The 23,002-nt window shown below is 33.3% G+C and overlaps 1 protein-coding gene across 2 annotated transcripts in view; it reads right to left on the reverse strand.

Moving 5' to 3' along the window:
• LOC6054484 (lachesin) overlaps positions 1 to 23,002 on the reverse strand; it is a 126,679-nt gene that overhangs the window by 21,036 nt on the left and 82,641 nt on the right. For both annotated transcript variants that reach the window (XM_038253673.1, XM_038253672.1), the window contains exon 4: positions 6,776 to 6,931. In XM_038253673.1, the coding sequence (XP_038109601.1) occupies positions 6,776 to 6,931 (156 nt within the window). The remainder of the gene's footprint in view (positions 1 to 6,775; positions 6,932 to 23,002) is intronic.

Consider the following 23,002-nt stretch of genomic DNA (forward strand, 5'->3'; position numbering starts at 1 on the left):
TTGTTTGTATATTTATGGCCAGAACACAAATTGTGCTTATTCAGTAGCCAAACAGATATTCAAAACTGAAAATTAGACTCTAATTGCGCACATCAATCTATCCCAACAAACTAACTAATTGGAGCTCCCAAAACTAAATTGCAGTAACATTCCAAAAACTAGACTTTAAATCTTCGTGCAGTTCATCATTAGCCCCCAGGTTCAACCGGAACATTAGCCCCACCCCTACACCATTAATTGAAGTGCAAAATGCTGCTGGCCATTCCACCTTATTTTGGGTGCAAAAAGTAGCAGCAGCAGTTGCACGAAGAAAAAGCTGCTCCGGAAAATTTCCCAGCAATGAAAAATTGAATAAAAAATGGCGCCTGAATGAGTGCACGAATGTTAAGTGCCTTTTGATTCGCTCATTAATGTGCATATCTCTATTCAATTATGGCAGCCGCTAATAGAGCTGGCGTGGCCTGAATGCTCCACCACCACTAATATGCTAATGATAGTTGGGGTGTGAGAAGGGTGGGTTGGGAAACTTGGAGCAACTCCGTACAAAAAGTTGGAAAAAATTTCTCATTAAAAACTTTCGACTCGCACTCGTAGCAGGGAGCATAATCAAGGCGCCACATCTGGTGTGTGTTTGTGTGTGGCACGAAGTGAAAAGATGAGGCGAAAAGTGTTGAATTTAGAGTGGAAATACATTCGTAATTAGGCAAATGAATAATAAAATTGCATTGTGTGAAATGTGCAGCAGAAAGGTTAAAAGTTGGTGCAGCAGGTTAGAAAATTATCTATCTCACGCTTGGTGGATCAAATTTTTAATTAGAATTGCATAGAATAAATAAACCTTTCTCGTTCTAAACACGAAACAAGCCAACTCAGTGCGTGAAAGACCATTTCCAAGTGGTTGACCAAACTGCACAAACAGCTTAACCCAAGGCAATCAAATGTAAATTTAAAAAATAATTATTCGAAATGTAATTACCCTCGGCGCCCCCCAAAAACAGCATCGCCAGACGCCAGTACCTCAAAAGTGTGGCGATCCTGTTCGGGCGTAAAATAAACTCTCACACCAGTTGACGCTAAACGGCTCTCATTCATGCATGGGACATCGAACACATGGTGGGGGGAGGGGGGCTGTTTAAGCCACAAAACTGGCGCTAAATTTGTGAAAATATTATTGCAATGGCTAACTAAACGGCGATGTGTGGCACAAACACATAAACACACCAGGACAGCTTAACGCCTGAATGCATGCAAAGTGTGCATGAATTGTTGTGCGATGGGGTCAGTTTAGAAAATCTGGTTTCCTGAAAGTTTTTTTTTTCGTTTTCTTGTTGTCTTGTTGTCTTGTTGTCTTGTTGTCTTGTTGTCTTGTTGTCTTGTTGTCTTGTTGTCTTGTTGTCTTGTTGTCTTGTTGTCTTGTTGTCTTGTTGTCTTGTTGTCTTGTTGTCTTGTTGTCTTGTTGTCTTGTTGTCTTGTTGTCTTGTTGTCTTGTTGTCTTGTTGTCTTGTTGTCTTGTTGTCTTGTTGTCTTGTTGTCTTGTTGTCTTGTTGTCTTGTTGTCTTGTTGTCTTGTTGTTATGTTTTTTTTTGTTTCAAAAGTCTTGAAGCCTCCTGAAGGTTAGAAACCAACTACCGACGGTACAAAATATAATTTAGAATATCGTTAGCAAACCAACATTTTTCCGACCTATATCTACAAACCCATACGGTTGAATGAGTTGCATTTCCGGTTGGCTAATTTATGAAGCTCCAATCGAAATTTATAGGGTTGAGCACTCTCAGATAAACCGAACGCGGCCTATAATTAACGCACCAAATGAAATATTGCGCGAGAAAAATTCCAACTACCCTGTCTGGTCATCATAAATTGAATATGATTGAATAATTTCATAAGGGATTCACGCGTGGAAGGAATTACCTCGAAAAATCATTAAAATAATTCAGTTTGTTGCGTTTTGAGTTATCGGATCAAATCAGACTCCGCAAATCCAGTTTCAGTTTACTGCAAATCAACATATCACATCACGTTTCAAACGAGGGGAAAAATCTATTTGAAAACTCGAAACAAAAACCGCAAATAATACAATCAAACGGTGATTGTTGATGCCGGTTGGTGCTCCCTCGTGAAATATTTCCTCACCTCTTTCGCTGGAAAGTTTCCTAGAAAAGGTAGGGAAAAAGTGTCACGATAAAATAACAACCCTTTTTTGTCATTTTCAATCTCGATTTCCAGCGATTCCAACACCGCAAGTCCATTCTAATTTTAACAAACTCCTTTTCAAAAAAAAAAAGGCTGCCAGAGGAAAAAGCACTTTACTACTCCCAGAGTCACAAAAAAAGTCGAAACAACGGCGACTAGAATCGAAAAAGCCACTAAATCTAGTGCTTGTCCCGCGGCCACCACCAGGTTGTCAAAGTGAGGGGGCTGGACCAGCAAATGGAAAGGACCCGGACCAGAAAAGGGACAATAAAATCAACTGCATATTTCATTGCTGTTCGGACGGACTGCAGTGCACTGTGGTGGGTGGGACACAATGCCGTTTTAGTTTCGGACAGAGCGACTAAATTTGCATTTTTTCGGGATGGCCCCTTTGTTGTAGTTTGATTATTCGATGCTGTTTGTGTTGTGAACTGGCTTTGTTATTTTTCAAATATTTATCATAGGAAATAATTGATTTCTCAAAAAGTTTTGATGCATGAAATAAAATATCAGGAACATCAAACATTAAGATAAAACATAACATTGAAATAAATTTTTCAAGGTATTGTTTTCCAATCTATGGCAATGGACTCAGAACTGATGGTTTTATGAAGCAACATAAGAGTAAATTTCTTGAAAAATGATTTTTTGCTTTAACATTTTGAGCATTCTTTATTTTCAAAATGATAGCTTGAAAAAATAAAATGGTAATGGTAAAAATCTTCAATGCTACTTTTGAGCAATTCCAGCTTAAATCAGGATTTTTTCTGATACTTTTGTACCCGAACCTCTCCGATTTCAATGAAACTTATTAGACATGTTATCCCAGGCCTATATAAGCCATTTTTGTGTATATGGAGCCAATAGTACTCGAAAATAACATTTGAGAAGGGCGTAAGGTATTTAAATATTTTTGTATTTTGCAATTTAAAAATTACTGTATCTCGAAGCCATGCCATTGCGTCGTATCCAAAAGTGGTCAAAGACAAACGTGTAGGAAATTGGACGGGCTTTCTGAAAAATATACACTGAAACAAAAATACACGCCACCTCTATGAGATTTTTTGATTTTCAAGTCTAAAACTTAAATTTAAAGGTGTTGTCACGATTTTTTTCATTCAAAATTTTTGAGGAAATAGCCTAAGATGTTACCAAAAGATTGACGAAAAATGCAGGATGGTATGTCCCTCCTAAAAAATACAAAAATCATTTACTAAAACTGTTTTTTTGAAAAGTGGTCTAAACGTCAAAATTTTAGAAAACCCATAGTGGGAATCGATTTCCCAGACAATTTTACATAAAAGTCTCCATACTGACCATTGTCCTATGTCCAATCCTTGGGAAGATACAGCGGTTTTAAAAATAAAAATGATGAAAAAATGGGGTTTTTTTGTAGTTTTTGGCAATTTCTATAAAACAGACTTGGTTTTTCAGTCTCGTAAATATTTTTGCCGGAAAGCTCGTCCAATTTACCATAAGTTTGCCTTTGACAGCTTTTTGATTTGACTCGTTTTGATATTTACGTAAGCTAATTTACTATCCAGGTTTTTACCACACTGAAAAAAATATTCTCTTTTCAGTTATTAACAATGTAATTAAGCTTATAACTGTAAGCCCTTACATCCAATTAAAAAGCTGTCAAAGGCAAACTAATGGAAAATTGAACGAGCTTTCCGGTAAAAATATTTACGAGACTGAAAAACCAAGTCTGTCATATAGAAATTGCCAAAAACCACCAAAAAACCAATTTTTTCATTATTTTTATTTTTAAAACCGCTGTATCTTTCCAAGGATTGGACATAGGACAATGGTCAATATGGAGACTTTTATGTAAAATTGTCTGGGGAATCGATTCCCACTATGGGTTTTTTTAAATTTTGACGTTTAGACAACTTTTCAAAAAAACAGTTTTAGTAAATGATTTTTGTATTTTTTTAGGAGAGACATACCATCTTGCATTTTTCGTCAGTCTTTTAGTAACATCTGAACGAAAAAAAATCGTGACAACATCTTTAAATTTAAGTTTTAGACTTCAAAATCAAAAAATCTCATAGAGGTGACGTGTATTTTTGTTTCAGTGTATATTTTTCAGAAAGCCCGTCCAATTTCCTACAAGTTTGTCTTTGACCACTTTTTGATACGACGCAATTGCTTCGAGATACAGTAATTGTTAAATTGCAAAATACAAAAATATTTAAATACCTTACGCCCTTCTCAAATGTTATTTTCGAGTACTATTGGCTCCATATACACAAAAATGGCTTATATAGGCCTAGGATAACATGTCTAAAAAGTTGCATTGAAATCGGAGAGGGTCGGGTACAAAAGTACCAGAAAAATTCCTGATTTTAGCTGGAATTGCTCTTTTATTAACTTTATTTTTCACGGTAAAATGGAGTGAAATTTAAAAAGGGCATAATATTGAATGTTTAGGTGGTTTTGAAAAGTTAGCCTTGATTTAAAAAAAATCAAAATATTTTTCGAAAAGATCTCAAATTTTCACGACTCTTTCATATTTCAACATTGAAAATCGTTGCTGAGACATCGACATTAGAAAAGAAGGAATGTTTGGGAGGCCTAAAAAAACTTTTTTTTTAAATTATCTGAAATTTTTGAAAAAAATAGTCTCAGGAATGGAAAAGCATGGACACTGTTCTAAAAAGTCAAAAAACCGGAATTTGTTGGAAAAAATTTAACTTTGAATGGCTATATTTGATTGCGCCACACTTCATCCAAAAATTAGTTTAAAAATGTTAAAATACAAGATTATTACATTTTAACAAAAATCAATTTTTTTGAAAAAAATACATATTGCTTAGTAAAAAATGTCGTCCATACTTCTGTCCTCTAAAACACAAAAAAAACAAATTTAACAAAAAATACGGATTGCGGTAAACTGAAATTTTGCGATCAAAAGTAAATTAAATAATCATATTTTTTCCGTTTTTCCTTTATTTTCTAAATAGTTCTCATCAATACCTACAAATTTGCCGAAGACACCGAATCAATAAAAAAATCCTTGAAAAGTTACTGATTTTCGAATGTTTACGTACCATTTTTGGATGAACAGCTACCAAAATTGCATGGAGAATTTTATGGGTAAGATTTAGAGCTTTGGTGCCTTCGGAACAAATAATCAGGGTCAATAGGGGCATCTTTTGGTATGGTGGGCATTAGTGTGGTCCAAATTTCAGGGTGGTTCAGAATTTTTATTTTGGCGGGATGACGAGATAGCGCTTTAGTGTCTTGAAAAAAGTTGTAGGAAACACCATTCTGAGCATCTTTGCTTAAGAGCACAAAGCTTTATCTTCAAACTGGAAGTTTCCAGAGCCATTTTTGTAATTTAGGTTGAGGTGTAAATAAAAAAATAGTTTTATTTTGATTTATTAACTCAGGATTATGCTGTAGTGAGTTGGTGTCTTGTAGACATTTGTAGAACTCATCAAAACACATAATTATCTTTCAAGAGAACGAAAATCGGACCTTTTAAACGAAAGTTGTAGCCAAAATACGACGAAAAAGACGCCACTTTGAAATGTGAATAACTCAAAAAGGTGGTGCAGTTTGACCTCGCTCTTAGAAGCATCTAAAAGTACACATTCAAGAGTACATTTTCTGAAAATATCTCGGAGATCTTTTTTGCTTAACTAATTTTATATGAATTTGAAAATGAGTAATTTTAAATCGTGTTTTGCCCATAACTGACCAAAATTCGTTTTTTAAGAATAAAAATGTACATTTTGACAAGCTCTACATTTGTCTACAAGGGCCCAAAAATGTGCAAAATAATCTAGTGGTTTGAAAAGAAGAAACATGTTTATCTGAAATATTTCAGGAATCAACAAAATAATTAAATTTATTCCTGAAATATTTCAGTAAAAACTTGTTTCTTTTTACAACCACAAGATCATTTTGTACATTTTTGGGCCCTTCTAGAAAAATGTATAGCTTGTCAAAATGAAAAAAAAGTTACGTTGGAATTTCCCATTTTGAATTCTGGAGTAACTTTGATGTACAGAAAAACATATATATATATTACCTCTTTTTTTATTGAGTACAACTTAAAAAATGAGTAAAATTGTGAACCTGATGAATTTTCACCAGTTCATGTTGTGTGTTTAATTTTATTTTTTAACGTCTAATGTACCTTTAGAAAGGTTAATGCTATAGTTTTGAGGAAAAAAATCAATGTTAATAATATAAAGATTACAAGTAACATTTTAACAAAATACACATAAACTTTTGTTTAAATTGATGTAAATTTCAAATTTTGCTTAAGATCTTCAAAACCATTTTTTTATAATAAAATTGTTGATTTTCATTACAGTTTAAACTGTGTCTTGCTTCGAAAACCACATTTTAAACATTTTATATGAAATTTGTTCTTCTTAAAAATAAATTTATCATAAAAAGACTAATCATAAAAACTTAAATGTTGATAACTGAATCAAAAACCCACTTCATGGCCTCACAACAATTACCCAACTAGTTCTGTGACGATGAGTGAAGGTGAATTTCCTTGGATGCTGGCCCCAAAAATAGAACGCGAAAGAGAGCTCAAAACGGTCAGTATACTCACCCAGGTTTTCCACGTCACACGGCAGCGTGATCGTATCGCCAATGACGGCCCGTATCGACTGCGACCGGGAGGTGAATTTGGGCTGAATCATCGGTGGGCTGTCGATAAAGTCCGGATCGGACAGCGGGTCGGACAGCGAGTTGCCGTACGATGTGCCTGTGGGTAGATAGAGAGAGAAGAGGATGGGAAATTGCATGTAGTTTTTGAGGTACAGATGAAAGTAAAGAGGGTTGATGGGAGTGTAGTCTTTGGGGTAGAGCTCCTAAACGGAGGCTGTCTGCGGCAGAAGCCATCACGTGGTCGAAACAGAAATTGAAGCACGGGAAAACGAACGTCAATCAGTCAAAGCTGCACGGTAAGGAAAAGGCTTTGTAGTATGGAAAATTGATCAGTTTGTTTTAACAGAATTTTTCACGGTGCACCCCAAACAACAATACGATGTAAGAGTTAAAAGGCTTCGCCCATTTGACCTAGACGGGTAACGAGTTTGAAGTGTAGATGCAATATTGCAAAGTTGGATCAGCCAACGTAACCAGTGGCTTGTCAATTAGCATTTCAATAACATACCGAAACGGTGACGACAGCTCGAAATTGGTCAATTTGCGAACGAAACTTTTCCAACCCCAAAAAAGAGGTCAACATTTTCCCGTTAGGTGAACTTCAATCGATAAGCAACTGATAGATGACACCCCACCGTATTTGGTCTCCGGTGAAATATTTCAACATTTTGCTGACAGATGATGTATAATTTTACCCCCGGGGATCGTATTGCTACTCCATCCAATATAAAAGCGGAAAAATGAATGATCCTTGCCGAAATATAAATCAACCGCAACGTGACAAGTTATGATGGTGCACCGCAAAATGGCAAAACGGCGAATGGCCTCGGCGGCGGTGGTTTGCTCGTAAAATGACTCTGTCAATATTTGAAAGTTAACCAAATGGCAAATGCAGGCCCAACTCGGCTGTCAGTTGGCATTTTGAAATAGCTGAAAATTAAAACAGGGATGTGCAAATGTGAATCAAGGATCAAAAAATCAAATTGACCAAATTGACAAAATTGACAAAATTGACAAAATTGACAAAATTGACAAAATTGACAAAATTGACAAAATTGACAAAATTGACAAAATTGACAAAATTGACAAAATTGACAAAATTGACAAAATTGACAAAATTGACAAAATTGACAAAATTGACAAAATTGACAAAATTGACAAAATTGACAAAATTGACAAAATTGACAAAATTGACAAAATTGACAAAATTGACAAAATTGACAAAATTGACAAAATTGACAAAATTGACAAAATTGACAAAATTGACAAAATTGACAAAATTGACAAAATTGACAAAATTAACAAAATTGACAAAATTGACTGAGGCTTAATTTATTTTAAAATGTTGATATTTTATAAATTTCAAAATTTTAAACATAATATCAGCAGAGTTCCACTTATTCTTTATAATTAATTTCACTTATTTTTAAAGTGAGTTGTTTATTTTGATGGTGAACTCCAACCCCACTCATACCACAATTTGATTACAAATTTCGTTTGTGTTGAGGCAATTTACAAACGAGCGCTTTCGTTGTTTGTTTTCAGCACGGGGAAAGTACCCTATTTGCCCAGAGCCCTTCCAAAAGCACACAGTTTCACGCGCTCATTTTGAGTAGCTTTACTCTCAAAGTTCAATTCTAACCACAGTGAGAGCGCACTTCCGGTGGAATGTCGGTTGTCGGTCAACATTGCAACAATATTGGCTTTTGTGAAGTTGTTGCCTTCGAGTTGGTTTCACATTGCGATTGAAAGTTTGTGGTGGAAATTCTCGCTGCAATAAAAATGATCAAAATCCCATTTCAGCTTCACCAACAAGTCATTCCCATTGGTTATGATAAGCGAAATAAAATTGTTTCTTTCTCTTGAGCTCGTGTTTTCCAGGGAAGGTCATAAAAATTTCACGATCAAACTTTTTGATTCAAATTGAAGACTTTCAATAACATTTTGATGTCATCATTTTGAGTACTTTTACGTGGGACGAAAAAACACGAACGAACAAAAAAACTTTTTTATGCCAGTTCGAGGAACAGACATCTGGCTTCTGAGTTTACAGCTCATTGTGCAATCGTTAAAAAAGTATATTTGCCGGAAATAAAACCTAGAAATAAACCATACCACATGATTTCCCAAGAATTCCGCACTTTTAAGTGTGGGAGTTCAAATCGAAGCCAAAATTCAGACGTTTTCCGGCACACAGATAACCACCCACCTGTCCCTGGTTGAAGCCAAAAAAGCACCAAAAACGCCACCGAGAAGAACAAGAAGAGCCAGGCCGCCCAAGTTATTATTATTGTGTCGGTTTGGAGAGCAGGAAATTTAATGCAAACGGAAGGTTTTTCAATTTACGGCACCTCATGCTTTGCGCGCGAACGTAGAAAGGCTTCACTTTCAAACGGAACGAGGGGTGGAAACGGGGGGTGAGGATGGAGTTTTTTACACTCCCACCCACTCCCACACGAACGTTGGAAACACGCGAATGGCAGCAGCTACAGCAAAGCAACACACAACCTGACACATTGTGACTGCTAGGTGGATTGAGCGCGCTGAGTGGGTGGTTTTGCGAAGGGCTGGTGTGAGTGTTTATTTTTGATTTGTTTTCGTTGAGTGGTGGAAATTGAATCCTGATGATGAAGGGGAAATTATTGTTATTTGAGCAAGGTTATTGACTTGATTTTGGTTGAAAAATGTTAAACAGAGTTCCCGGCCAATGATTTCCAGCAAAGGGCTCTAGCTCATACATTTTGTATATTTTTTATTCGATTTTGATGAAATTTCAAGAGTTTTTGGTCTTATTTTAATGAAATATTTAGTATTTTTAATAAAAAAAAAGTTTATGATGTACTAACGACATTTAAGTCTTATTCAAGAGTACTTTTTCAACTGAACACAATTTCAATGACAGTTTGAATTTATTAGTGAATAATCCAATTGCAAACAAAATCCATTTTGGAGCAATGATTGCTTAATTTTGTTTATTTCTTCAGTGAGCAAGCTAAGCTTCTATAAAAGTATTACAAAATAAGTTGATTAAATAATGAAAATCAGGAAAATGGATAGAGTAAGGAGCGAGCATGACCTGCCAAACAAACGAGAATTTACCCTTAAAAATCATAAATAGAAAAAAAAATCAAATCTTCTCAAAATTATGAAAACGGCATTTTACTGTATTTGAATTTAAATTTCATTTGTCTATTTAAAAAATATCATCAAAGAAAATACTGTTTGTGAAGCCAAGTATAGTCCTATGATCATTTTTTGTTTATGAAATTTGAAACAAAATAATGCATCGCAAAAATTTTGTATAGTGCGCAGTTGGTAGTATTTGTTTTCTTCTGAAGCTGTGGTGGGCCGGAAATAATGTTCAATAAAAGTAAAAAAAAACAAATCAAGTTTTTTTTAAAGGTCCTATACTGCCGTTTTACGCATAATTGTCCCATGTCAGTTTTTGACGATTTTGACTTTATGTCATTTTTAAGTTTAGTCTGATGTGTACTTTAAGAAAAACACATAAAATCTGGTACTTTGTTCGGAAACTCATCAAAAACAACACCAAGTCTGTTTGTCCCATCGTTGAACTTCTACGCATAATTGTCCCACCAAGTATTTTCTTACACGGAATCATTAGTTTTACTAATCATTATGCCTTGTTTACCTGTTGTATAGCAAGAGGATCACAAATAAGGGTGATAAACTGCTAACTGGGGCGATTAGGGACACATAGGGCGAATAGGAACCCACGGGACAATTATGCGTAGAAACACAGAAATCGGTCGAAAAATTTCAATCGCGTTTTTCTCAGTTGCACTTTTTTGAACATGGGACAATTATGCGTAGAACGGCAGTATAAGCTACGGGTATCCAAAAAACATTATAATTATTTCAATTTGTTTTTGAGTTTTTGATTGGAATTAAAGACTCTGCATTATTAGTTGAAAAACATGTTTGAATTTTTAAGAAATGAAGAGCATGTTGTTATTTCTGGAACTTGTATTCAAGCGTTATTTTATAATTAAAAGTTGGTCTGAGAAAAATTACCAGAAATTTATTTACGGCAACCTTGTTTACTAGTCTAAAAATATATCAATTTTATTCATGTTGCTAAGAAAAGATAAACTACAATGAAAATTAAAAACCGCTATAAAATGAATCTGTTATTTTCAATCAATTAGAAAATTTATCTTAGCAAAAAAAAGCAAATTTTAAATAATAATTCGTTGAATCGACAAATCTTCATTGTTAAACCATAACAAACTAAAATCATATTCAGTTAATCGATGCCTCTGTGCTCTCTTGCACTAGGCTTGTTTGTTTTTCTATCTTGATAGCATACACAGAAAAAAAGTTGAATTTTGGAATGTTGAAAATTTGGTAGGTTGAATATTACCTCTTTTTTTGATTAATATTATATAAAAATATGTAAAAATGTGAACCTGATAATGAATGAATGAATGATGATGAAAATTCATCATTTTCAGTGGTAAAATTATTCATTTTTTTGACACAAAATCTGTCACCATTTCCTGATGAATATTACCTTATTTATTTTCTACAATTTGGAGACAAACGAATTTTAGTGTCGAAGGTCACGGTGGCTCTTACGGCTTTTTGAAAACTCATCCGAAATCTGTTCAAATATGGGAAAATTTGACTTGATTTTTTTATTTGCTGAATTAAGACATTCATCATCGCGGGCTGGATGAAATTACTTCGTGCGCGGGATCGGCAGTAAAAAACCTTTCATTAAAAAATCAAATAGAAAAAGTCCCTTCTGTGATTTTTGAAGTTTGAAAGGGTTCGTTTCAGTTAGTTAGTTTAGTCCATTAGTATCAAGAATGCCAGATGCGTAGATTTGTCTTTTACAGAAATATGAGCTTGTGCATGAAATTTTTTAACTTTTAATTTTTATTAATTAAATTAATATTGTGGAATAATATCAATCGAAGGCTATTTAGATTTATATGAAATGCACAGACTTTTTTACAGGCATTTTCCCAGATTACATTGTTTATTTGAAAAAAAAAAAAAATATCTTCTTATTTTATTGGAAATTGTGAGCTCTCACTTTTAAGAAACGATGTACACTCTTTTTTATGGATCTAAGGTAGTTTGGAGAGTAAATTTGTTGATAAAATCACATGATTTCTCATGTTTCCTTCTCTGAAGTCAAGATGATGATTTTGTTTTTCAAAATTTGAATTATTTTGAGCAGTGGACATATTTGTTAAACAATCCTTCAACCAAACATTTTTAATCTTTAAAACCAAATGCGCCTTAACGAAAAATGTCCCTACCGACATCAAATAAAAAAAAATGGGGAGTTGAGTATCTTTTCAAAAATCTATCTAAGATAAAATCGAATTATACGATACTGTAAATCGGGGTGACATTGATAGGATTTAATTTTTTTTTTGAAATATTTTCCAACTGTTAAGGTTTTTCTTAAGATTATATTATTTAACATGTACTGGGGTAAGCCACACAAGGTCCATACTTAATTTTAGAAAAAAAATGTTTTTCAAAAAGTGATTGAAAAATTGTTTCGTTAAAAATTCTAATTTTGATCCCGGCGTGACATTGATAATTATAGTTTTTCTTGTTAAAATCAGATTTAAGATGTTCAGATTTTATTATTTATTCAAATGTACCATCACTTAGGTTGCTGAAATTCAGCATAATGCTGATGTAGTTTTGAGAATAAACATTTGGCTAACTATGTTTATAACTTTTCAACAAATTACACATAATATAGTTTTATTTCAGCCATTCCAAATCAAACAGGAAGTCTCCAAATCAAAAGTTCTCCGATTTGGCTCAAATTTGGAGTAGGGATTCTTTGACCCAAATAATTAGACCCGTATTTTTTGTTTGGCGATCAGGGTCCAAAAATTGGCATTTTTTGTCGATTTTCACTTTAAACTCATTTTTCAAAAAAACATATCTTCGGAACGGCTGAACCAACCTTAGAGCGTCATATTTCAAAAGAAAGGTTATTAGTAGGGCTTTTGAGAAAAAATATGTGGAGGTTCGAAAAACCCAGCTGAATATTTGAAAAGGTCCTAAGAAAAATGCGTTTGATAATTTGAAGGTCTCGGGACCAAAGAGCTCATATCTGAAAATAATTTCCCTGATTCATTTTAATATTTTACATAACATATCCAAAAATGGAATATCCATTAACACGATTCGGAGATATGATTTTTGTACATAAAAACTGGGTTTTTCGACGCACCGCGCGCAAAAACAGAATAATGACGAAAACGGGTAAAAATCAGCTTTTTCACTTAACTGCGATAACTTGAAAATTCCAGCGATGACCTATACATGTTTGGGCAACAAAAGTTGCGTCTTTCAATTACGAAATTTTTCAAATCGGAGCACTTTTTATTTGGAGACATCCTCTTTGACGTAGAATGGCTGATTTATAAAAATATCAAATCATATTGCATTTTAAACTGAATTCGAAGAACGAATTTAAAGAAATCCTTTTTAATTTGAAGATTTTTCTTTATTATATTTCAAAAACATATTCTATTCATTATTTACAAAGTATATTTTACCACAACACGTTTTTAAGTGGTTTAATAGAATCATTTTGTGTTTCTGGAAAGACAAGTTATAAGTTCTGACAATTTGTATTGTCAAGCTTTATTTTAAGATATTTAACGATTTTTTTCTTCAAGCACAAGGCTTGTTTGAAATAAAAAAAATCAATAAATAGATCCAAAACACTCTAAGAAAGTTTCACCATTCCATTGCATGACAAAACCATCAATTAAAGCAATTGTTTCAGGCACAAAGAAAAAGCACCATCAGTTCAAGAAGACACAGATTAAGTCAATCGTCCTGGCAGCAAAGTTCATCCTTTTACTAGAAGAGACAGTCGTTATTTGCTTCCTTTTGAGGAGGGGGAGGCACCCGCTTTACAGCCCAGCAATCGACAGTCAGTGTCAAGTGACTCGATGACTACAGTGACAACTCTGAGGACAGAGTAGACAATAAATGGAACGTCAGATGTCCTACACTTTCAGAATAGAAATGCATCCTGCTGTTTAGTCTTGCAGTAACAATTGTAATTGAAATAAAATGTCAGAAAAGCAACGATTTTTATCTGCAGATAATAAGTCATAAACTTACTAAAACATAATCATTCAGATTTTATATTTTTTCAATCTTTTAAACTTGCTAAATAGACCTTTAAAAATAGACAAAAAAAACTACAATAATGGGGCAAAAAATTTCCACCTGACTCGTCATGGATCATTATTGTTTTTCACACGCGGCACCGTACCTGGAAATCGCTTCTGCCATATGATTTACACCCCCGTCGGCAGGGCTTCAACATTCCTGCAGTCAGTTCTGTTCCGGTGCCGTATTGTGTTTAGCATTAGCGAAAGGTGCATTCAAATGAACGACAAAAGGGGTGGAAAAAAATCGCACAGACAAAAGCACCCAGCAATGGCCTCCATTCAGGGACTTGTAGTGGAGAAAAAAAAGAAAAACATTTGTCCTAAACCTTATGAGTTGGGGGGAAGCAAAGCAAAAGAATCAGGACAAACGAAAGCTTTTAGCGCAAATTAGTGCAAAAAGAGAAAAAGAGAAAAAAAGAAAAAAATGGAGGGCAGTACAGGAAGTGCATTTCTTTTGCAGCAGCCATCATCATCGCCACTCTTAGTGATGGCTATTATCTTCTTCACCCCCACCCACGCCGACGATGCTTGAGCAAACTGCCGACTTGCTTGCTTAAGGCTCTCCTCCAGGAACTGGAAACGCAGAGACAGGACGTGAAAGTGTGCTGAGTGATTTTATGGCTGTCGATTTGGATGCTTTTGTGCGGGGTTACATAACCTCACTTTACCGAGCGATTCATGTCATTTTAGCGTCATTTTCTTGCGCTGCTTGTTGGAGCAAATGGCGTGCACTCTGAAAGGATACCTCGCTTGATGATGGTGATTGAACTGGAATCAGCTTATTTATTTTCCATTATCGGACGCACTTTGGAGCGCGTGATGATGGGGCTTTTAGGGGACACTTTTGCTTGCGATATTTGTCAATATAAGATTGGAACTGTCTTAGATATTTGAGGTTGATGGATTCAAAACTTATCAAATTATTTTTCAGAAATCAATTTAAGTTTTTTTATGTATTCTTTAAAAAATGATAAATCTGAAGTATTAGTTCATTCATACAAATCTTTATACAATTTTTGCTGCATTCTTTACAAAATGCTGTCAAAATAATCAAAATTCAATTGCTTGAGAACAAGAATTCCGATTATTTGACGTAATATCAATAAGTATTGTTGAGGTATGACTTAGGCTACTAACTATACAGATTTTTTCCTTATCGTACGGATTTTCAACCCTGTCCGCGGATTTTATACAGGCCGGAATTTTCGTACGGAATTTTTCGCATAGTACGGATTTGTACGGAATTCTAACAACTTTTTAAAAAATTCATTGCTTTTTTGATTGGGTCAAAGCTTTTGCTGATTAGACATTATTATTTAACTGTCAGATTGATTTTAAAGAGATAACTTGCATAATTTTCCAGGTTTTCCTCATTTCAAACTTGATTGTCAATAATTGTTCTTTTAAAATTCCTTACCAAACATATTTATCAAATGAAAGATCAAAAGGCTTTCTAAAGCTTGTGAAAACCTTGTGTTGTGCTTGTATTTATAGGACCTTTCCAATAAAAGCTCTCGAAATGTTTTCGTGAAAACACTGATAACGATATTATTCGTAAAAGCAAACTTGATATTTCGTTAACTTTTAACAAAAATATTTCTAATTCCAAAATTCCAAATTTATCTAAATAATTCCTAGACATGTTTTGTTATACCATGGTGTCATGTCGGTAAAGTAAAGGCTGCAAATTATTGAAAAACACCTCTTTTTCGCATGTTCAAAAATGGAAGGGGTCGTACCGCCCCTCCGTCACGAGATATAAAAAAAAACGGAACTCGGATTCGTGATCAGGGACAAAAATTACCCCTAAGGGCAAAGTTTCACGCAAATCGAAGAGGGGTCGGGGCATCTTTTCCAGATTTCGTGTGAGTTGGTAGAGAATTACCCAGTTGGGATTTTAAAACTTCAACAAATACTTTGTTATGCAGCGCCGTACCTAGGGGTTGGCGCAGTTGGCGACCGCCAAGGGCGCCAGCTCTTGGGGGCGCCGAAATCGATGATTGTACAAAATTTCATGTCAGTTATAACATCTTCATTTGATATTTAAAAACAGAAAGGGCGCCAAATTATAAAGTAGAACTGCTAATAACTAAATAATTTGGTTTAAAATATAAAAAAAATATATTTAGGGGCGCCGAAATAATGTGTATGAATATTTCTACTGAAGAGGTTTTGAAAATTCATACTTAATGCTATTTTTTTGTTATAGAAGGGGCCCTCAAGTGGCAGAAAATTCAAGGAGTTCTATAAAAGTTTTTCGAAATAAATACAGCATTAAAGTTTGGACCGTTGTATAATGAAGTTTAAGTCATACTTTCCAGACTAAAACAATGTCCAAATATAGGCTATTTTCACGTTAGAATGGCTGCTAATTTTGATACTTTTCTTTTGAAACTAAATGTCAAAGTAGAATTCGAATATGGCCTTTCAAATATTTTCAGCAAAATTTTATAAGCATAAGCCCTTTTATAAGCAACTTCGTGCATTAAAATTTGTATACGCTTTTTATAAACACTAGAGTATTGAAATATTAAAAATGCTGTACATTTTCACCAACAAGACAAACATTATTTTTCCAAGAAAAAAAAAAATATTTCACGCAAGCTGTTATGAACATCACCTTATTAGTTTAAGCTTAACCGGTGTAGACATATTTCTACGCATTTATCTGCGAGATTCGGAAGAAATCTGCCTTAATCAGAACAACTTATCAATTAATGTTTAAGGCTGTTCAATTGTTATTTCGCCAAAATTTCACATTTACTTTTTAAATCATCTAAAAAGCTTTGGCAATGAGAAACAATTCAAACGTTTTTTTTCTGAAAAATGAGAATCAGTTAAAAACAAACTAATAATATTGTTTCAAGGTTTGAATACATTCATCAAACATTGTCTAAAAAATAATCTTCTAGAATATTAAATTGAATTTTACGAATCAATAAATAAAAAAAAAACGATAAAAAATATCAATGCAAAACATAATTGAAAAAAAAAAATAATGAAAAATATTCTCATGCATCGTATGGGCGAATCAATTAAAAATGAATGGTTAAAAATGTCTTATCTTCATATTTTCTACCAAATATAATGATCTTATTAATATCATTAAAATAAGTTTCATCATGAATTGCGCTGGATTTTGAATGATATTTAATTGATTTTGATGAAACTTGGTTCTACCGCTGCATGTTTAAAAAATATGCTGGTTTTTTTTTTTAATTTTGAAGAAGGATTTTTTTAATTACATCGAAATCAAAATTAAATTAATGAATTGCCAAAATTAGCTAAATATTTAACGAATTCGGGAAAGTCCTTTGCTTATACAACAAATTAATACTAGATCAGATCAAATTATGCAGGCTTGGAAAATATCAAATTTGCTAACAAGTTATAACAAAATTTATCATGATTGAGCATTCAATTCTATGCATTTATCTGAAAAATAAATTTAACAAAAAACTATACCCTGCTATATTCAGCCAACATCATTCTTACAATAAAATTTCAGTTCAGCCTTTCTCATATTGATTTGAAAAATGAAACATAAAAAACTGTGTTTCTGAATTTAACCATCATATTTGGTACTCTAATTGTAATTATAAAATCAAAACTCATTGAAGCATTCATTCAAAATTAACATAAATTTATCAAAATACTTGTAAATTTTGGAGGGGCGCCAAATTGATGCTTCGCCAAGGGTGCCGTGGACCCAAAGTACGGCTCTGTTGTTATGTTTCAACTTTTAAAAAGTTCACTTTACGTAAAAAACTTAATGTTTTTAAATTTTTAATCTAAATAATTAAGACGATTTTTCATCACTCAATTCAAAGTTAAAAAAAAATATATTTAAAATGTATTTGTCAGGAACTATAAATTAATGATAAAAATAAAATAAAAACTAAATTTAAAAGAAAAAAATAAATGGATTCAACAAAAAATTACATTAAAAGCTGTATGAATTGTATCAGTTTTTTTACAGTTGACAAATCAAGAGTTTTTTGAAAAGGTCCTATAACCTTTGTGTATAGGACCTGTTAAAAAAAAACTCTAGAAATTTCCTTTTATAAATGGTTATTTTTCATTTCGTTTCCCCTTTTTTCAATACTTGTAGAAAGTTTAGAAACATCCAAACAATTTAATATATTGGATAAAAATACGTTGTCTTATGGATTGTTCGAAAATAATTTTTCAAATGATTAAGTTTTTTTAAAAGTTTTTCTATCTTGGGATTTAAAAAAACTAAATTAGGGTTATTTTGGATTCCGAGATTATTATACTTAAGACATTTTTAAATGTTGGACCAGAAGAAAACTTCAATATTATGTATATAGAAAAGAACCAAAAAAATCACAAAGTTTTATTTTTCAACAATGAAAATAAAACCAACAGGTAGTTTCCAAGCCATCGCGAGTTGAAAAATTTGCAAAATGAAATTCTGAATAAAAATTTTCAATGCTTATAGTTCGAGTTGGTGCACTTTTCAATAAGGAAACAATCATTTTAAATTACAACTATGAATTTGCATCGTAATTAATCTTTGAAGTTCTCAAAACAAATTTTAAAAAAATCGGAAATGATATGAATTCAAATAAATAATATACAATGGGAAAAAAGACTGAAGAAAGAAGAAAGAAGAAAGAAGAAAGAAGAAAGAAGAAAGAAGAAAGAAGAAAGAAGAAAGAAGAAAGAAGAAAGAAGAAAGAAGAAAGAAGAAAGAAGAAAGAAGAAAGAAGAAAGAAGAAAGAAGAAAGAAGAAAGAAGAAAGAAGAAAGAAGAAAGAAAAAAGAAGAAAGAAGAAAGAAGAAAGAAGAAAGAAGAAAGAAGAAAGAAGAAAAAAGAAAAAAAGAAAGAAGAAAGAAGAAAACATAATTTTTTAGCGATTTTAAATATGTTTGTACAAAAAAGGTTTGCTCTTATTTTACATTTACTCGCAACCAGTCTATCAACTATTCATTTCCAAAATACTGCCAAAACAAAACCAGTTACAATTCCCACCTCTCCGTTCCATCAGAGCTCAGAAACAATATCTCGTCAACAGCTTTCCGAAATGAAAAATGTCCCATTTCTCACCGTGAAATCCTCGAAAAAAAAAGATTAAAACACATTCGTAACATTTTATCATCACCCCGTTCGCCGGGTTGCAATAACTCGCATCCGGTTCCGGTGCATAACAATTACAGCTCCCTGGGGCGGAATCAACGAGCATCCTCCCACCCACCAACTCAAATCAGTGGAAGTGCTGGTATGTCACCATACCCCAGCAGGTAGATGCTGCGCGATGATCCGGGGTGTGTGTGTTTTTTTTTGTCGATGGGACAGATTTTTCGCTTGTGTAATTTTTCGACACATACATGAGACGAGCTCACCGTGCGCGGCAAAATGAAAAATCAATGCTCCCCAGCTCCCACAAGTGTTGACGGGGGGTAAAATGGGTCAAAAAATGAAAGGGTTATGGTGAGATTGTTGCGTAATCAAGTGACGAGGAGGGTGGGAGGATTTTTTTTAAATGAAAAAGGACGATTTTATGCTATTTTGGTTCTGTTAATCCATCCCACGTGTATCCTTTTGCCCACGCTTTTTCTGTTCTGGTGGAAAGGTGAAACAGTTTCAATTTTGCGTACGAAACATGGTTTTAACTAAGATTTTTAAATTAAATTGTTCAAATTGTGCTTCCACAAATTTATAAAGAAAAGAAAAACGTGAAATTAGAAGATCAAGATTTCATCGATTGCTTTTAATCGTTTTGGCATTTTCTGGAATGCAGGAACTCAACCTGAAAATAACCACAGCAAACCAAATAAATCTTCCCGGAAGGCGTCCAGCAAAAGTGTTGACCAATTTGAAAGCTTCTCTGAAGGGTTCAATCGGGATGCCAGAAAATCGCTTGATTTTTTCCAGTTCCATCCCATCGCCCTAAAATCTTGCGTCAATTTCGGGGTGGAATTTCCGTGAAGTACCCGAAATTCCAAGTGTGCGCACTTGACCCACAACCACTGGTGAGAATGTTTTTTTTTTGCGGCTCGAAACGGCCAAGTGTCACTTGAGGCCACTAATGGCCATTTTGGGCCGTGAGTAGAGGAAGCAGTCCAGCGCAACAAAAAATACGGTCCCACACACGCATTTTTTAACGTTCGACCAGCTGGCGCTGGGAAAATTCGGGTTTATTTGTTTTTCTTGGGCGTGGAAAAGTATTGCATTTTCAAGTATAGGAAATTATTTTTATGCGCTCTTTAAATCAAAATAAAGTATGCAAAAATAGTTTTAAACAAAAAATCAGAAACGATGATCTGCTCAAATCAATTTAAAAAATAGTTGAAATGATGTTTCACAAAATGAATTCATATGAAATAAAAAAAAGTTGGAATAGATTAAAAGGATGCTGCTATTAAAATTATGTTTTACAGAAACTTAAAAACTAAATAAAATAACAAATATTAGTCATTAGTTTCTAAAATAGTATTGACGAAAATTTTATTTTCTGCGAAAAAATATATTTTTTTTGGCAGTGCTGTACATTAAATTTCATTAAAATGCAAATATTTTCAAATAAGCCGAAACATGCTAAATATAATTATCAATGCAGAAAATGCATTGTAGATTGTTTTCAGTTGATTAAACTTCTATCTTCAATGAAAATTTGAAGTTTTTTGGAAAAATATTATTTTTTTGCCTCCTGATTTTTCAGAACAATTTATAAGGGGGGGGGGGGGCGTCATAAATTTTGAAAAATATTTGAAACGGCCTTATTTGCAAAAAAAAAAACATTATTACTGGTCGTTACCGGCATACCTTTAAATGTGACACATAAAGTTTTTTTTGTGATTGTCTGAAATTTTAAAACATAAAATTTTATTCTAGAAATTGCCTATCTGGGTTATTGGCGATTCAAAACGAACAAAAAAAATCCAAAAATTACATAGCTCACGATTTTAAATAATCAGTAAACAATATTTTAAATAATACTCGACACATCGAATGTTTTCTAAATTTTGAAAGAAATTGTGGCAGTTGCAAAATCGAGGAGTGGGGTAAAAAAAAGTACAAAATAAAAAAAAAATTTAAATGCATCACAATCCATTCTAGTTGTTTTATATAATCATAAAGTTACAAAATATCTGAGTATTTACGAAAAAATACTATTTTTTGATAAAGTACATCAGGTTTTTTTAATACTTCAGAATGTTTTAAACGAGACCAAACATGCTAAATATCAAGGTTGTTAACGATCATTATCGTTATTTCGATTACAGACGATAACTCATTTATAATTTATTTCTAAATTTGACCAAATCATGTTAAAATTTCCAAGCCTGTATTTTCATAATTCGCAATGTGGATCAAACGCGTTTTTTTTTTGTATAAAATTAAAATTTTCACAAAACACCATCATTTAAGTACATAACAAAGTGTTGGATATCCTTTCAAATGTGGGTTTCAATCGATGGCATTATTACTTATAACAATTGAATAGACAAAAGAAACCAAAATTTTTCAAAAACTTAAGATATTTTTCACAAAAATAGTAATATCTTCATAATTTGCCATATGGTTTTGAACGAAACAAAATTGTTTTTTTTTATTTTCATTAATATTTTAAAAAATCGCGAATTTTCAGTAAATAGCGTAGTTTTTCAAAAAATACTCAAATATTACATAAATTTTGAAAAATATTAGCAATGGTTCCATTTGCACAGGCTGCTAAAAATATGGTATGATATTAATCTCAAAGTTTTTTTTTTTTGTATTAAATTCATGCATGAAGAATTCAAATAAGTGAGCTTTTCAAATCATCTTATTTGATTTCAAATAAATGCCATAATTAATATTATGAATTCTATTTCAGGTTTTTAACCATAATTTAAATTACCAAATTAAAAAAAACCTTACATGCTATTGATATATGTTCAGAAATATCCCTTCAAAATAATGTGAACCATAATTTTCTGTGAACTATTTAATACATTTTCTTCAATTTTTGTGTATGCTTCTTTTCAAATTATTTTTAATATTTTCTTATCGATTTATTTTTATTTCAAACTTTTAAAACTATTTGTACAAGCCTTATTTGAAAACAATATAATCACACAATAAGAATTTTTGAAATCTTTTTTTTATTTACAAATTTTGATTCAGAAAACAATAATGTTTAAATGCTTGAAATGTAAAGTCAATTTTTTTTATTAGAATGATAACTTTTCTACACTAAATCATCATTTTTTTTTTAAATTATTTTCCATGTATTCAATGGAAACAATAAACCATCAAATGGATTAATCCACATTTTTTGTGTCACCGCTCACCGGTTCCGTTAATCTGATTCATGGGGACCGCGCCATCGTCCACGAGCCGGGACACTTCCGCACTTCTGCCCCGGGGTCCGGTCTCGTGGTCACCCTTCTTTTTTTATATTTATAGCTTATCACACGAATGAATAATTTATTTTTACAGGATCACTGGCAACGGAGCGACACACAACAGCGCAAATTAAACGACATCGGGGATGGTAACAAAAAATGTCGTTTTCCCAGAAGTGTGAAAAATAGGATCAACGGGGCGGCGGCCTTTTTTGTTGTGTGAAGAGGAGACCTTTTTGTGCTGTGTTGGAAAAGTGATTAAATGTTCGGCTGACTTAACTAAGGTCACAGCTGGTTCGAGCCTGATGAGATTTTCACATTACGGCAACATTCATCACATCACAACACTTCCGATCAAAGTGGCAACTACTAGCTAGTTTTTTTTTCTCCTCAACATGAACACCTTGTCGCTCAAAAAGGTGCCATTGTTGCTTGCCTGATTGTCGGTTGTTTGCCAAACTCGTTTCCTTACACCTCCTCCCCCTCCCAAGTCTAGAACTTTGTGAAAATTGAAATCACAGCATTCGATCTAGATCGCCCACCTTGCCCAGCTTTTCCACCGATAGTCACGAACATGCTTCACCACCACATCAGCAGAAGGGGGTGGAGTTCACCCAGGAAAAGCCA

The sequence above is a fragment of the Culex quinquefasciatus genome, chromosome 2 (assembly GCF_015732765.1).
Source record: "Culex quinquefasciatus strain JHB chromosome 2, VPISU_Cqui_1.0_pri_paternal, whole genome shotgun sequence".
NCBI lineage: Eukaryota > Metazoa > Arthropoda > Insecta > Diptera > Culicidae > Culex > Culex quinquefasciatus.